General features: G+C 31.1%; 10 protein-coding genes across 10 annotated transcripts; 6 read left to right on the top strand and 4 right to left on the bottom strand.

The window, feature by feature from the left end:
* Positions 1–1280: 1280 nt before the first annotated feature.
* Positions 1281–2917, top strand: TpMuguga_03g00767 (uncharacterized protein; the record flags this gene model as incomplete). The annotated part of the gene is made up of 9 exons (XM_757798.2): positions 1281–1435; positions 1507–1570; positions 1603–1737; positions 1768–1814; positions 1861–1953; positions 2023–2170; positions 2203–2309; positions 2369–2542; positions 2611–2917. The coding sequence occupies 9 exons, from the start codon at positions 1281–1283 to the stop codon at positions 2915–2917; spliced, it is 1230 nt and encodes a 409-aa protein (XP_762891.2).
* A 92-nt stretch (positions 2918–3009) lies between these two features.
* On the bottom strand, positions 3010–4482 carry TpMuguga_03g00768 (uncharacterized protein; the record flags this gene model as incomplete). The annotated part of the gene is made up of 9 exons (XM_757799.2): positions 3018–3255; positions 3310–3369; positions 3410–3535; positions 3568–3650; positions 3706–3765; positions 3802–3960; positions 4020–4088; positions 4185–4298; positions 4336–4467. 9 exons carry the CDS (start codon positions 4465–4467, stop codon positions 3018–3020), a joined length of 1041 nt encoding a protein of 346 aa, XP_762892.1.
* A 72-nt stretch (positions 4483–4554) lies between these two features.
* On the top strand, positions 4555–5059 carry TpMuguga_03g00769 (putative integral membrane protein). The gene is made up of 4 exons (XM_061305776.1): positions 4555–4648; positions 4688–4744; positions 4776–4986; positions 5017–5059. Exons 1-4 carry the CDS (start codon positions 4636–4638, stop codon positions 5036–5038), a joined length of 303 nt encoding a protein of 100 aa, XP_061160910.1. The 5' UTR covers positions 4555–4635; the 3' UTR covers positions 5039–5059.
* A 61-nt stretch (positions 5060–5120) lies between these two features.
* On the bottom strand, positions 5121–6722 carry TpMuguga_03g00770 (CAAX protease self-immunity family protein). The gene has a single exon (XM_757801.2). The coding sequence runs from the start codon at positions 6520–6522 to the stop codon at positions 5149–5151; it is 1374 nt and encodes a 457-aa protein (XP_762894.1). The 5' UTR covers positions 6523–6722; the 3' UTR covers positions 5121–5148.
* A 35-nt stretch (positions 6723–6757) lies between these two features.
* On the top strand, positions 6758–8986 carry TpMuguga_03g02085 (uncharacterized protein; the record flags this gene model as incomplete). Its single annotated transcript, XM_757802.2, has 13 exons — positions 6758–6863; positions 6893–7088; positions 7122–7187; positions 7221–7368; positions 7409–7759; positions 7830–7991; positions 8020–8126; positions 8156–8204; positions 8235–8260; positions 8342–8454; positions 8485–8593; positions 8632–8835; positions 8870–8986. The coding sequence occupies 13 exons, from the start codon at positions 6758–6760 to the stop codon at positions 8904–8906; spliced, it is 1674 nt and encodes a 557-aa protein (XP_762895.2). The 3' UTR covers positions 8907–8986.
* A 105-nt stretch (positions 8987–9091) lies between these two features.
* On the top strand, positions 9092–10871 carry purB (Lyase family protein; the record flags this gene model as incomplete). Its single annotated transcript, XM_757804.1, has 8 exons — positions 9092–9278; positions 9311–9417; positions 9541–9723; positions 9754–9876; positions 9910–10014; positions 10048–10184; positions 10215–10556; positions 10646–10871. 8 exons carry the CDS (start codon positions 9092–9094, stop codon positions 10869–10871), a joined length of 1410 nt encoding a protein of 469 aa, XP_762897.1.
* A 37-nt stretch (positions 10872–10908) lies between these two features.
* Positions 10909–11958, bottom strand: TpMuguga_03g00774 (Ribosomal protein S9/S16 family protein). The gene is made up of 7 exons (XM_061305777.1): positions 11895–11958; positions 11777–11860; positions 11557–11745; positions 11370–11471; positions 11284–11339; positions 11044–11207; positions 10909–11014 (listed from the first exon to the last, which is right to left on the bottom strand). The coding sequence occupies exons 1-7, from the start codon at positions 11925–11927 to the stop codon at positions 10926–10928; spliced, it is 717 nt and encodes a 238-aa protein (XP_061160911.1). The 5' UTR covers positions 11928–11958; the 3' UTR covers positions 10909–10925.
* Positions 11959–11990: 32 nt separating this feature from the next.
* Positions 11991–12852, bottom strand: rab1 (small GTP-binding protein Rab1; the record flags this gene model as incomplete). The annotated part of the gene is made up of 5 exons (XM_757806.2): positions 11991–12190; positions 12225–12381; positions 12449–12591; positions 12632–12727; positions 12748–12852. The coding sequence occupies 5 exons, from the start codon at positions 12850–12852 to the stop codon at positions 12008–12010; spliced, it is 684 nt and encodes a 227-aa protein (XP_762899.1). The 3' UTR covers positions 11991–12007.
* Positions 12853–12941: 89 nt separating this feature from the next.
* Positions 12942–14367, top strand: TpMuguga_03g00776 (uncharacterized protein). The gene is made up of 10 exons (XM_757807.2): positions 12945–13198; positions 13234–13294; positions 13327–13455; positions 13485–13569; positions 13625–13811; positions 13840–13891; positions 13943–14010; positions 14041–14124; positions 14158–14237; positions 14278–14367. The coding sequence occupies exons 1-10, from the start codon at positions 13025–13027 to the stop codon at positions 14336–14338; spliced, it is 981 nt and encodes a 326-aa protein (XP_762900.1). The 5' UTR covers positions 12945–13024; the 3' UTR covers positions 14339–14367.
* Positions 14368–14403: 36 nt separating this feature from the next.
* Positions 14404–15525, top strand: TpMuguga_03g00777 (uncharacterized protein; the record flags this gene model as incomplete). Its single annotated transcript, XM_757808.2, has 9 exons — positions 14404–14723; positions 14761–14861; positions 14897–14964; positions 14998–15081; positions 15121–15188; positions 15220–15260; positions 15290–15324; positions 15355–15394; positions 15427–15525. The coding sequence occupies 9 exons, from the start codon at positions 14404–14406 to the stop codon at positions 15501–15503; spliced, it is 834 nt and encodes a 277-aa protein (XP_762901.2). The 3' UTR covers positions 15504–15525.
* Positions 15526–15550: the final 25 nt, after the last annotated feature.

A 15550-nucleotide genomic window follows, 5' to 3' on the forward strand; every position in this document is an offset into this window, starting at 1 on the left:
GGCAATTCATTAGCAATGCTTACCAATGTCACGCCAACAAGAGACATCAAATGTCATCTTTACTAGTAATTGATTGTTAGTTATGGGACAAAATGTCACCCTAACGACAATCACTAGTCACAATATCCACCAATGTGATCTACTATAGTAGTGTCACACGGTGTTGATTATACTGTTACTAACTAGGTTTGAAGAGCTAACAGAACCAGGAGCTCAGCAGTAGACCTAGAGTATCACAGTACATTTAACGTCTGGACCAGGGAATTGAGGGAGGTCCACATAAACCATTCCAGGATTCAGATCACTCAACAATAAGAACATAGTATTTCATTGGCATTGATATTACTACCCTTAACAAAATGTCCAGGCGAAGTAATAACAACCTTTGAAACAGCAAACGTCTGAAATTTCTAGATTTCAGCATCAAACAGTACTCAGTGCCCTAACATAACTCATTTCTTAGGCTGATATCACTACCCTTAACAAAATGTCCAGGCGAAGTAATAACAACTAATGAATTAGTTCAGACAGGGCCTCTCAAATATTCACTTTGACAATTTCTCAGGCATCTTAACTACCCTTAACAAAATGTCCAGGCGAAGTAAGATAAGACTTTGAAATTGTCTTAGTGAAATTTGATAGAGTCTAGACTGAGGTGCTCACAGACCTCCTCTACATATATAGTTGAAAATGCAAGTTTTAATAACTACGAAATCTGGGGAGTCAGGCCTTTTTTGACACGATACCAAAATTAACAAAACTCATTAGAATGATAATTATCACCACTAATATTTACATAAATGTTGAAAGAAATTGATTTAAACTTATTTTTCAAAGTTTGCGAAAGGATGATTAAAATTTATGGGCCAAATTTGGAATCATGGTGGTCCAAAATAGAAAAACACCAAAATCTGCTTAAACAGCTGATTTTACAAAAAAATAAAAAGAAATTCACAAAATAGTAAATAAAATAAATGAAATGACGTATGTGGGAACAACTGTAGATTAAATTTGAAATAATGAGTCTCGCGAGTGAGTCACACTATAATTGAGATAATCACACAATAATTGACAGAATCACCCATTAGTTAGATAAATTATTGTGTAAAAATAGTAAATAAATTATTAAACGCCGTTATAATAGGTTTTTGAGTTGGAATTAATTATTTACGTTATTTAATTAAGAATTAAATTTTTTGAAATTCAATTTAGTGTAGAATTTTCCTTCTTCCCTTTAATTAATTATTAATTTTTCTATTTACTAACAATATAAATATTTGATGAAGGATATATCAGTGTTTATAGATAATAGATTGAGAACATATATGTTAGATATGAATGGAATTGAGAAATCAAAGAGTTCAGATAATATCACTTTCAGCCTAAGAATTCCACTTCCAAAAACTCAGAACATATTCTTAATAACCCTTAAAATGTATTTTCAACATTAATTATTATTTTTGCCATCCTGTGATTAATGAGTAATGTGTGTTAAATGTGACTTAGGAGAGTTGATGCTAGTTTTAAAAATGGACTGAGAGATTCTGTACAAATATCAAGAGCTATTCTGGTAAGCATTGCATCCTATAAACTGTGTACTAGTATGAAATTGGTGGAATAATGACATATCCACTTGATGATAACAGAATAGTTCTAATTCAAGTACTTAAAAATCCAACAATAAAGAAAAAACTGGACGAGTTATTATTAAATGATTTCGAATACACCATGAAAAGGGTTATTGATAGTAGATATATCAAAACTTAGGTCAATGGTGATGATGAAATTCTATCAAGATGTTCCATATTCACAATGTAACCACAACAATATTCAGCGTATAAAAGTATAACATTGATGTAGGTTGTGTGATTTGTTGAAAACGCGGAAGTGGATCCACGTTGGTAAATCAATGGACTACTTAGTGTCATCTGATTTCAAACATTCAACTGATAAGTTACAGACTAAATAACCAACACTATGACATAACTAGTTAACACAACTTAATCATGGATAAATTTATAGACAATCAATAGCATTCTCTTGCAATATAGAAAAGACGGAAAGAGAAACTGTATTAAACGAAAAAAAGCTGAAAATAACCATAAAAATGATAGTCTATATAGTGTTAATAAACAACATTCAAGTGAATAATAACAACCTTATGAACAAAGTAATTGCTATTTACTCAATTAAATACGTTAGGATATGATTGGAACTAGTGTTTTATGCCTACCTAAATGCTCTGGATATGCCAGAATCAACTCTTACAAAAGTTCAAATGAAACTAACGACTTTCTAATATCATACTGGTACAACTAATAACAATTATATAACATTGATATAACTGGTAATTTTTAATGATAATTAGGAAAAGATGCCATGGATACTTTTTGGAACCGAAAGATGTTGAAGTTACAGTCAATGTATCATTCAAAAACTCGTCATACGATTACCCTTCATCACTACTACTCAAAAGTCAAATTGTCATTTTACCATTCAAATCAGAACAATACAAACATCAATCAATTAACAAAATACTCAAGTTAGTTAATAAATAATTTTTTAACTTGTAATTAACACTTCCAACGTGACCAGCTAATTGATTGATAGGGATATTGAGGGATTGGGGGATTATGGAATTGAGTATGTAGTACCAGTGGATAATGTGGAGAATGAAATTGATGAACTAGGTTATAAGTCAAAATGGGTGTCAAAATCAAAAACTAAGCTATTATTACCACCATTAAACACTTTTGAAGTGAAAAGTAAGAACATCAGAAAGCATAGGTTACCTCCAATTGAATACTGTGTGAAGAATAAATCACAGAAATGTGATGAATTAAATGTAGATGATAAAAACTTACTCACCAACTCATTCTGGTCAAATGTTAATCAACAAATAGAGAAATTTATGTAATACACATAATATTCTACGTAATATTATATTCTATGGTGTATATACATACTAATATACCAACACCACTATACATCACATAGTGTATATACTTTGTATAATATTAACAATGTGTTAAAAGAGAAGTGAAAGTAAAATTAGTAATAATATGGAATGATAATCCCAGAGGTGCTAATAAGTTCGACAAATTTATTATTTCACTGTCAAGACCAGATAAATTTAAATTCTGGTGCAATGTAAACTCGGAAGAACGGGTGATAGTTGTTACAGTATCAATAAACTCTTGAAACGCCCTGTTAACAAACGTTGATAAATATACATCAATATCACCAAAAACATTCCTAAAAACAACATCAGTAGGTGGTATGTGAAATGATTAGATCATAGTGACAAACTTATATGTTAGGGAGATTGGATATATGTTCTTGAGAGTATTAACAGCCCCTTGTAAAGAACTGAAACACATAATTTTTGGTGAAAATTATTGTTAAATACCTGTGAGCATTGGTTTTTGCCGAGTTGATACAGGACTTGAAACAATTACTCAAGTAATCAAATCTATTCTTAAGAAAACCAACAGATACATCATGAGCACTTGATAACCCAATCTTCTTAATAAGTCTGATAAATTTAGGTATAATAGTATAAAATACTCTATTGTCTTAGCATTCTCATCATAATCGTTACTAAATGACTTAAACAACTCCGATTCCACAGAAGATAACAGACCTTTAACCTATAGAAATTATACTCCAACCAACAAATAATAACTATGAATATCTAGATTATACTTTGTTTAATAGGAAAGTTCCTAATTTACTTTCTTTGGCGTCAGGTATCGAGTTTAAAACCTAATCAAACATATAAATTAACTAGTTAAAATTTACCTGATTAAGTGAAAGTAAAAATGGCAAATTTTTATAATCACTCTTTAACTCAAATTCGTTCAAAAATGTTAACAAAGTGTTTAAATATTTATAATCAGAATACTCAGAGTTAATCTCAGTTAACTCACTAACAACTCTAGATAATGAATCCTTCAACTCCTACAACAAAATGAATAATAAATGTGTGAATAAGTTAGATTTAAGACATTAAAACATACTGTAGCCTTATGAGATATTGAACTTGAAGATTTAGAAATATCAAAAGCCGTTCTTGATAAATTCTCAACCTATCAAAATATGAACAAAGTTAGTCCAAACAAATGTAATAGTGTTAAAAATGGGTATATAAAGTTATGATAAACTTAGGTGTAATAGTTGAGAACATGTTGAAAAGAGTTGTTGGAATAATTAATATTCTTTAATGCGATAGGCGCGGAATCTAAGACGAAATTGTGTAAATTTCTCCGAAGTTTCTCATCATCATTAAGTAACTTGTCCTAAAGGGCGGAAAAGTGAAAATATATTAAAACAAACATAAGTTGATGAAATAGAGTTATAATCTTTGGATAATAATTGTAGAAGGAAGGCTGAAATCTCAGAACACTTGCCAGGATCAGATAAATGAGAACCAGTAACTACAGAATACAAATCATCAGCATTATTCATGTAATAATGTACAACAAAAATTAACAATATAGAATTCTATGTGTGTTGAGATTCCCCATCCAACATGTAACATACATCCATTAACAAATATAACCATTCGATATGATAATTTAATAACAATTTTTATGTTTAATATATAACTTATTAGTCACAATATAAATCTGTATAATGAGTAAATTAGGTAAATTTTTAATATTATTTGTTGAAATACAATTTATAGGACAATACTTTCGTAATCCTTCAGTATTCCATAGTTTACTCTTTGGAACAGCAGCTGGTAGGAATATTAACTAATATAATCTGATTAGGTGTGGTATTTTACTCTTCATATATCGGATTAAGGGCATTAAAGGTCAAATTTTTTGATACTGACTACATCGCTAGACAAAGTAGATGGCGTTACTTGGAAAAGCAGCAGTTATACCAGAGGGAACTAGCTCAGGATATGAATTCCGCCTACGTTGCAAGTCTAGCTGAGGAATATGACCCGGTCGCTCTAAGACCTCCAGGAGCTCCCATGTAATTCCAATAACAACTAATAATATTCAGGGATACCAAAAACGTACTATAACATTTAATCTAATACAATATACTTTGTATAGTATATGTATATGCATAGTATACATTGTGTACTGTATATCTATAGTGTATACTAAATTTTAATGAATAAATTAGGGATTATTAAATTCCAGCGAGAGAACCGAAGAAGATTCTAGAATTCCATAATGAGTGTATTAAAAAAGTAATGATGATGTTATCGTTTTTATTTTCTATGAGTGACCAGAGAAGTCCAATTGAGAATAATTGGAGAAATGAATGAGGACTGAGATGATTGAGAGAAAAGATAAGCGATGAGGCTATAGAAGAATATATACTGGGTAGAAAGGAATTAAAGAGTTTAAACACGAAAACGCGATATAGTAACTCCTCCCACCAAGGAGCTGTAACACAAGGCCCAAATAATGTTATCATAATTGGAAGAGTTTCATCAGACGCACAAATCTTAGAAATCTGCTCATCAGTAAAATTAGTCTCATTTCGTATATCGAAAACCTTTAAAAGGTATAGATAAGCCATTTCTGCAAATCTATACACAGGAAACGATGAATAATAACCCATGAGAACTTGGTAAACCCATAATTTACTCAAATCCACCTTATACCAAGGATTATTCTTGGAAAACACGGGAAACACGCACTTATCCAATATTAGAGACCCTAAAAAAATCCAAAACAAGTGACTTGACATGAGTGAAATTGATTTTAGCATGCCAGAACTGACTGGAAAGTCAAGTGCTGAAACAAAAAGTAAAATATCGTCAATTAACTGTGAAAAGAATGAAGAAAGAACGAATGAACCTAAAAGTGAAAAAACAACCATGGACATTTTAAAAACTGACTTTTCGGGCAACTGAAAATACTTACCAGTAAACTTAGAATCCTTTAACAAATAGTACAAAATTGGTATGGAAATGAGAGTGTCAAGTGAGATTTCAATACCATGACCAGAATCCATGGGAAATAACTGGTAAGGTAATATAAACCGAAATCTGCTCAACACAAAGGTGTGTAAGGCACTTCCAAGAAACAAAAGACAAAACTGGTCAAAAGTAGACAAATTTGATAACCGTTTCTTGGCCTTATCAACGGTGTCAGTTAAATATTTGTATACATTTGATTTTTTAACATTTTTGACAAATTTTGTGACATAAGAAGTTAAATCTGATGATTTGGTAGTTAGTAAAGTTTTTACATTTGAAACCAAAGGTGTTTTTTTAGATTCAGCTGGTAATTGAGTTGGTTGTGAATCCAAATGTGTAAGTGATTTGTCCTTTGCTAATAATTTACATTCTGTTAAAAGATTATTAGGGTGAAATTTTGGATAGTTTGAAACTGGATAGGGAGAATTAACAAATGCAAAACTCCTTAACTTAGTAAGGGGAATAATATTGTGACTGATTTCATTTATTTGTATACTCACACACTGTGGAATTAGGTTTATCCAGTAAAGAAATAATATAAAAACAAATCTCATCCAATTCCCATATTTATTCATTATTTAGCTCCTAGTTTACCATTTTCAAAGCTTTATTGGAATCAATTTAATTATATTTGATGTGCTAAACAAACGTAGAATCCTTCCATTGAAATTTTCTGAAATTATCCAAAAATTGGAAAATATAATAATAATACAACACTGACAATGCTAATATTACCCTTAAAAATAAAAATAGAAAGATAATATTTATAACTACAATCCTAATGTGATGTGTAAATGATTAGAAAATATAATGTATAAATTGGGAAGATTTGAATATAGTTTTAATTATAAAATATTTGGAATAGATTCAAAAAATGAATATAAGAAGGAAGGATTGGACGTGGACATATTTATAGGTTTGTATGGAATTTAAATGATTTGGTAGGAACTGCAATAAATGAAACTGAGGAAGTTTTAAAATTAAATAACAGTTTTTTATCGCAAAAACTAAAGGAGCCAGAATTACAAGAGTTTTTAAAATCATTTGTTTGTTTGGCATTTCCTTTTTATAGTCCATATGTCCCATATGATGAAATATTAATCGAAAATCCAATGCATAGCAATATAAACATCATATCAAAGTATAATTTATTGTATTTATCAATGTTGTGTAGGAACGTTTTGAATATTTTTTTAAAGGCTTCGAAATGTTCAAGTAATGAGACGTTGTGTAAATTAGGGTACGTTGTTTGTGTGTTACAGCCGTGATTTAGATTTTCTGACCCAAAATTCATGTTAAATCTGATTAACATGTATGGGAGAAATAATGAAAAGTTAGTAAACGAGATTATTAAAGCCTGTAAAATGGTTAATAGTAAATTTATTGAGGATATGCTCTCAGTAGCCCGTACGTTGTTACAGGTACTATTTAAAATTCTTTTGTAAAATTATTAATTTTCAGACTTTGAGTGACATGTATCAGTTTTTGAGGTTATTCGCAGACTCTTGTAACAATTATGATAAGATGGTTGAGCAGTTTACAAGCAACTCAATCCTAGCAGACCGCTCAACTGGGACAGATTACAACAAAGTATTTGTTAACAGTGACCATATAATGTTGGATATCGTTGCCATACTTGATAGCGTTTTAAAATTCACTCCTGAACGCTCATATCCCTATTTCTTGGGACTTGATGTTAAGACTAAACATGGTGTTAGTAAACTCGAACAAGTACTCACAAACTGTTATTATTTACTACTTTACCTATATCAACTAATGGATAATACCAAGGAACCTATTTATGAAATCAAGGTAACATCATAACTAACACTATAGTTATATATTATAATATTTAACCATCCAGTGCTAATAGTGGATATAGAATTTTGAGAAGGACTATATGACGAGTTTTCAAATTTGCGTGTATTATAGATCCAGAATATTCATACTTAAAATTCTCCTTAAAATTGTACAGTATAACATTCTTTCTTCTCCTGCAGACTCAGCAGAATATTCATATAACTGGCTACTAATCTTCATAAAGGTATGGATTAAGTTTTATTAGTGTTTAGATGGGAGGTGACCAGTATAGCATAGACAGAGACTTGATAGTCCAGGACTTTAATGAGATTAACTTTTCAATATACGTCGATGAGTGGAATATGATTAACAAAAACTGGTACCCTAAATCGTAATAATTGTTCTTAGGACTGAGGCTGAAATTGCTCAAATGAAATCACTAGTAGTTAATCTTAAGGTATTTGTAAACATTATTATGGATGTTTAGGATAAAAACATGGAACAAACCATAACGTTAGGATTAAATTACTTTATAATAAGTTATAATTAGTTATATATCCATTAAATACACACTAATAACCCAATGTACTTTAGTAAGATAAGAGAAATAACTGAAATTGAAGATGAAGATGTGATATTAAATTGCTTAAGTAAGCATGAAAATGATATCGACTCGACAATAATTGACCTGATTGACAACTTTACAAGTAAACTAATAATAATTAACAATGTTTTAGTAACGAAAAAAACAAGCAAACTGCCTACAGAGATTGGGAAAAGGGGAGTTGAAAAGCTATCAATCTCGTATATACCAACGGAAAATAAACAAGCAATAATGAATTACTGGTAAGAATAATAAAATGGAGGTGAAAAAAATTACTTAGGGATTATATAAATGAAAATTCGGAAATGTATAATGATGATAACGAGGAGGAAGATGATATACCACTGAATGTAAATTTAAACATTGATAATCTCTCCCAATCGGAAGGCTCAGAAGAGGATAAACCAGCTCAGAAAGGAAGAAACTTTTATAGGAATAAGGAGAATCACAAGGCACATTATGGAAACCATCATAGAAGAGATAGGTAATGATTTAAAAAAGTCAAATTTCATTTTTAGACATCGAAAAAAAATGCAGTCTGGAATGTTAAATTAAAATTTTAATAATTTTTTAATTGTTCAAAAAATTTTCCCTCTCTTGCTTACTCTGAATGTAGTGCCGTCAAATATTTTAGTTTATTCCTTGGACTTGTGTAAAATGGTACTCAATATGAGTATTAATAATTATTCTCCTGTATTATAGCTTTATCAATAATCATTTTCGTTGTAATATAGCTTTATATGTTGGATAAATACAAGTCCGTGGGTCCCATCGATGGACGATACCATAAATACACGTTCCATATATCAGATTACCTCTCTGAGTATAAAATAATGTCAAATCGAATATTAGTAGAAGTTAGATGGCTACAGTATTTGGTTAGACTGGGAATAACACCTGTAAAATCTCTATCTCAAGAGTCAATAGGTTAGCTTTCCCACCCATTAACAAATTTTCAGATTTTCTTGAATCTCTAAGGTTTATTTCTGAAGAGGAACTCCAAAAAATATTTGAACTGGATACCAAGATGATGCACGATGTCAAAGCCGTTGAATACTACATCAGAGTATTGATTATTTTGTACAGTAACTACTTAGTTATTCATTAAACAGTAATTTTATCACATGTTCTACCACAATAACATTAATCATTTGTAATAAATTACTATACCTTGATAAAAATTCTTTAGAAAAGATTTGAAGTTGATGGAACTCCAGAGTTGAAGAAGCTTATAACTTGGGTTCATGTGTTTTGTACTAGTGAAGATATAAACAGTCCCTCATACTCAATGGGTATAAGAGACTGTATGAATTTTGTAATGAAACCGCTAATGTTAGAGATTATTTCATCTTTGTGCAAACTTGCGTTAGAGGTATTTTAACACAAAATTAAATTATTTTAGAACGCAAAGATGCCCATGTTGTCCAGGACACATGGTCAACCAGCCATTCCTACGACATTTGGAAAGGAAGTTTCCACGTTCGTCTACAGATTATCATATCAGTATAAAAAGTGTATTTCAAATGTAAGCATAAACAGATGTTTATAATCGGTGTAGATTGATTATTTTGCTAAATTTGGAGGTGCGGTGGGAAACTATAATGCTCACTACTATGCTTTCCCTGATTTAGATTGGACTGGTCACGTTAAAAACTTCATAGAGGTATGGATAACTGGTTTTAAATATGAGTTATAGGAACTTGGACTTAAATATCAGCCTTATACTACTCAAATTGAGTGCCATGATTTCATATCAGAACTGTCTGACAGCATTTGTAGATTTAACACAATCTTAAAAAACATGTGTCTTGATTTCTGGCTATACAACTCAAAGTAAGTTAACTATTTCTTAACTGTTATTAGGGGATTACTGAGATTAAAGAATGTTAAGGGTGAAGTTGGCAGTAGTACAATGCCTCATAAGATTAACCCAATTGACCTTGAAAATGCTGAAGGGAATTTAGGGCTTTCAAACTCAATGTTTCACTTCTTCAGCACTAAACTTCCAATGAGTAGAATGCAAAGAGACCTTTCAGATTCCTCAGTCCTCAGAAACCTTGGAGTCGCTTTTGCACATTCCGTTATTGCCTATAATTCCATCCTTTTTTCTCTAGAACGACTTTACTTTGATGAATCCACTTCCAAACTTGAAATACAAGAAAATTGGAATATACTTTCAGAACCCCTACAACTGAATCTTAAAATGTATTTTCCCCGGCCATTATTAGTTATATGATTTTATTAGTATTATTAACGTTATAGATTTTCACAACCCTCTAATAATTCATTTGTAGGATGGGACATTTGGATGCATTTGAGAAGGTGTTGAAGTTTACGAGGGGGTTTAATCCGTCAAAGGATGAAATGCAGACGTTTATAGAAAAGAACTGTGGAAAGGATTCTAGGCTGTTGACATTAAAACTGGAAGAATATCTTGGACTTGCCGAAAAACTGGCAAAAAACGTTGTAAATTATCTTCCCAAGGAATTGTCATCAAAATTTGTAAATGTACCACCTTAATGTTTAGTTATTTATATATACTATGTATATTATGTAGTGTGAAGTAGTATATTATTAACGTTTAACCCATTTTCGCTGAGATCTAGCACCAGTTCTCCCAGGCATTTTAGGCATTTTTTGCCTCAAATCTTCATAGAGTGAGTCTAAACAATAGTTATAAATGTGGACAAACCTTTCAAATAATAATGCAAAGAAGGATTGGAGTTGACTAAAGCTCTGGCAACTGCGAGTCTTGTTGCCCTAGACTGACCTGTAGTCCCTCCCCCCTTTGTCTTAATAAAAAGATCAAAAACACCAGCACAACCTGAAATATAAAACGGCTCCAACACATCCATCCTAATTCAAATATTAAGTTCACATAGGTATGGAAATATGAAGGTAATATTATATATATATACAATGTAAGTAATACCGATTATAGAAAAGAGGCCATCTTTTGTAAAGATCTTCTTCACCGTTGATTTTAACCTTGAACTAAATAGGAAAATGTAAACGTACAATTCCTGAACCACGGTTAAGTATAACATGGCTTGTTGACCTCATACAAGTGCCATACCCCTCAGAATAAACATTCCACCAACTATTATTATGCCAAAACAACTATTAACAACAATTTACTATTTGGTGTAATGATACATACTAACTAATACTACATTAGTGAATGTGTAACTGGGTAAAAGAATACGTTTAGGGAATTTGGATGAAGTTTGGATGCGATAATTTTATTAAAATTCGAAATTTCAGACTCAGGCTCAATGTACATGTTAAATTCAGGATTTTCAGGCTCAGATTTCAAATCTTCGGATTCAGCCTCGGCGGAATCCTGAGGAGGCCTGTTTTTAAAAAAGTTACTGATTAAAAAGGGAGATTTATCCTAAAAATACACTTAAAATCTATTTAAATACATTGGAAAATGAAGGAGAATAGATTATAAGCTTCTGAATCTCTGCTTTTGTCGTGATTCCAGCCTCCTTTGCCAAATACAGAGCCTATTGAATAGAATCTCAAATGTAATAAACCAACCTCATCCAAAGATAATGCTCTTTTAATACTCATAACAAATTAATAACATAGATAATCATAGAAATTTTATAAATATAGTGAATAATGTGAATGTGGTGTGTGAAGTTACAAGATTAGGTACATTTTCCGGATGAAAAATTCATCTTCTTAAAAACTGAAGATTCTTGACAGGAGTCTGTAAGACCGCGATTGGTAGGAACTTTGGAGGCAGTGTTAAGACTAACAGTGGAAGCAGGAGCATTAGAAGGGTACTGGGTAACCTTGTCCTTGAGAGCCTTAGCAATAGTCGTAAATGCCTAAAATAACAAAAATAAATATGATAAAAATTACCTTCTCAACATTACTATCAGTTTTAGCCGAGGCTTCAATGTAGTTCATGTTATTCTGCTCAGCAACATGCTTCGCTTCATCGGCTGAAACGACACGAGACTCAGCCAAATCAATTTTGTTCCCGATTAATAATTTACAAACATTCGATGTAGCATATCTGTAAATTTCATGATAAATATTATCATTAGTTTGTATATTTAAAGGGTAAGGTATGCAAAAATTACTTATCAATGTCCTGTAACCATGTCTCAGTGATATGGTCGAAAGAAAGCTTATTAGTTACATCGTAAACGCAAATAATGCCATGAGCACCTCTGTAATAAGTGGAGGTGATAGTCCTAAAGCGTTCCTGGCCTGCAGTATCCCACTAAAAGTAAATATATTTATATAATAATGGAAAAACTAACAATTTGAAGTTTTATGGTTGTATTATCTATTTTTACAGTTTTAATCTTAAAATCTACTCCTATAGTACTCATATAAGACTCGCTATAAGTGTTATCCTGAAAATTATTAGTAAAACGATGAAAATAAATAAAAATACCGCAAATCTAAGCAATAGAGATGATTTCCCAGTCCCACTATCACCAATAACAATAATTTTAAACAAATAATCGTACTCTTTCATTTTTACAAATAAAAGTAGTAAACATAAAGTGATTTCTGAAAACACAAAAAGTTGTTGGGAGGCTTAGCAGTAATTTAGATATAGCACTCCATAAATTGGAAGATGTAAGTTACTTGATCCTAATAACTAAAAAAGGGCCTCAAATGTCCAGATTTGGAAGATTTGGCTTATTATGAATATTGATTCTCCTCTGAAAAATGAACGCAAACGCACTGATAACTCTGATTCTAGTTTAAGCGAATATGACCCTGAATTATGCCGAGAATTCCAGTTGAACTTCTTTTCTAATTTATCTGACCTTCTCAGGTCTACCTCCCTCTGTAACATATTGCAATCCCATTCCAAGGTTTGGTTTTATTCTCCTAACTTTTTATTTTTCAGATTCTAGTCATTAACTCTAAAGTTCCCCTGCTAAAATGTCTGAAATCAATGTCAAACTATCGTAAGTTTACTTTAAATTAATGATTTTTTTAGATTTGGATTTTGCCCTGATCTATGATTCTGAATCCATGGCTATTTCTGGATACATAGATGAATTCGCCCTCATTAAAATAATCATAAACTTTGATAGCTACATCGGATTAAACTGCGCTCAATTCCTAAGTATTTTCTAATTTTAAAACAGTTTTTAGAGGTAGAAAGCGACTCGACTGTGCTACACAAATTACCAGTAACCTCGACCTCATATGAAGGATTTGAATATACTCTCAGAAACATGTAATAAATCTACTAATCTAAACTATCAAAACTAATAATTATCTATTGTTTTTAGGGCAAATCGTGTTTTTGTTTGGTCAGATGATAGGAAAGCACCAATTGGATTTGTGACACCTTCTTGCTATTTGGTGTATTTAGTAAAAAACTTAAGGGGAAAACAACGTTTACTTGAATTACCGCTAAAGTCAATCGCTGTCAATCATAATTTTAATAAAATTTTTTATCAATCCACACTCAAAGAGGTATGTTTTCACACTAATACATGATTAGGCATTGGAATTTCTCAATTTTGAAGATAACTTGGGACTAGTTGATCTTGAAGGTTTGTTTATTATTCATAAATTTGATTTTATTGATTTATACTTGTGATTAGGGAAGTTGGTTGGAGTTTTAACAAGGCGTAAAGTAACATATTATTGCCTGAAGCAAATTTTAAAAGAAGTATGTTGGTGGTTAATTAATAAATTTTAGTCGCAAGTGATACTTTCCACTACGTTGGAACAGTTGAATAATCATGTGGATCACATTTTTAATAAGAAACGCCGAAATTTAAGTGTAAGAAATAAGAAAATGTATTTAATTATTTAGGTTGAAGGAGGAATTTCACTTTACAAGGCCATCGCTTGTATTTTAGTATCAAATGAAAGGATTTTAGCGTATAGAGATGAGTTAGTTTTTATCTTTATAAATTTAATAATTTAAACCCAGGAATGGCGTGGATTTATTAGTTACGGTTTGGGACATATTTCGTTTTTTTGGTTTTTCATAGAGTGTGGGAAATTTTCCCCAAAATTTTAATTTTTTACCAAATATATTGATATTTTAATACATAAAATGTTAGTAATATTTATCATACACTTGTGTGTACAATTAGTAATTTCTCAAGCGCCGGAAGATTTAAAAAATGAAAGTGGTGTCGTTGGAGAAGTAGTTAACTTTAAAAGCGTAGTAGCAAAAGGAGGTGTATCAACATCTCTATTGACAATAGTACCAAATTCCTCTAGTAAATCCTCAATACTGTTTTTGGGTGATAAAAACTACTCAATGGGTGTTGATTCTGTTGGTAATTTTTCATTTAACGCCCAAAATACTCCAATGCTTATAATAGACAATAATCAGACAATTTCAATGCATATGCCTACTTTTTCAGCAAAGTATATGAATATTTAATAAATGTGTAAATTAATTCAGGAATATGGAACTTGGAGGCGACCTTATCATACAAAATGTGCCTCAATTTAGAATGATTTGGAGAGAAGACTTTTCAGAAGCGAAAGGCTGGAAAGGAACAGGTTTTAAAATTAATATAAACAAAATGTGTGTTTAGTTGGGAAAGTTGGAGTTTCAAATTGCTCTGGTGTTCAAATGTTAGGAGGTTTCAACTTCTTTTCAAGAGTAATTGAATATTAATTTAATTAAAGTATTTAGGGATTTGTAGAAAAAACTTTTATTGAGTTGCCATCGCATAAAGAACTTAGAATTAGAGCTAATTATCACTTCATCGACCGATGGGTATGGGAAATCTTATGTATGATGATGTATGATTCGTAGGTTGGTGAGACTGGGTATATGAAAATCAGCATGTCTGATGGTTTAATGGAATATGTTTGGACTGAAAGGTAAAAGGATTGAACAAGTAGAAATTTATAGACACTTTCATCAGGAGGGGAATACAATTAACATTTGCGGAGGTAGACGTATTAATTATAATGTAATTTAGATGAAACTGGGGATGACAAGTTTTCAACACTGATAGTATGAAATTCTCATCATATTAATTAATAGGATGTAACAATAGTTCACGACTCGGAAAGATTCACGATTTGTAACCTAATCATTACAATCATATTACTTTAGTGTTTGGGTCAACTTTAATTGGGGACGCATCAAAACAGTCTTGGGGTATATCAGGACTTGAAATTTACATAAGATAATTGCTCTAATATACTATACTAATATGGAAATATTCACAAATAATCTG

The sequence above is a fragment of the Theileria parva genome (assembly GCF_000165365.1).
Source record: "Theileria parva strain Muguga chromosome 3 map unlocalized ctg_531, whole genome shotgun sequence".
In the NCBI taxonomy this organism is placed as follows: Eukaryota; Apicomplexa; class Aconoidasida; order Piroplasmida; family Theileriidae; genus Theileria; species Theileria parva.

Bases quoted from the DNA above. Each gene is read 5' to 3' on its own strand.
- TpMuguga_03g00769 (XM_061305776.1), top strand. The intron at 4,745-4,775 runs GTAGGAATATTA...TAATCTGATTAG, and splicing joins ACTCTTTGGAACAGCAGCTG to GTGTGGTATTTTACTCTTCA. The intron at 4,987-5,016 runs GTAATTCCAATA...AATAATATTCAG, and splicing joins AGACCTCCAGGAGCTCCCAT to GGATACCAAAAACGTACTAT.
- TpMuguga_03g00770 (XM_757801.2), bottom strand. From the start codon at position 6,522: ATGAATAAATATGGGAATTGGATGAGATTTGTTTTTATATTATTTCTT.
- TpMuguga_03g00776 (XM_757807.2), top strand. From the start codon at position 13,025: ATGAATATTGATTCTCCTCTGAAAAATGAACGCAAACGCACTGATAAC. The intron at 13,199-13,233 runs GTTTGGTTTTAT...TTTATTTTTCAG, and splicing joins TATTGCAATCCCATTCCAAG to ATTCTAGTCATTAACTCTAA. The intron at 13,456-13,484 runs GTATTTTCTAAT...AACAGTTTTTAG, and splicing joins AAACTGCGCTCAATTCCTAA to AGGTAGAAAGCGACTCGACT.
- TpMuguga_03g00774 (XM_061305777.1), bottom strand. From the start codon at position 11,927: ATGAGTATTAAAAGAGCATTATCTTTGGATGAG. The intron at 11,472-11,556 runs GTATTCTTTTAC...TGTTGTTAATAG, and splicing joins TTCATCCAAATTCCCTAAAC to TTGTTTTGGCATAATAATAG. The intron at 11,340-11,369 runs GTACGTTTACAT...ATTTAGTTCAAG, and splicing joins TTAACCGTGGTTCAGGAATT to GTTAAAATCAACGGTGAAGA.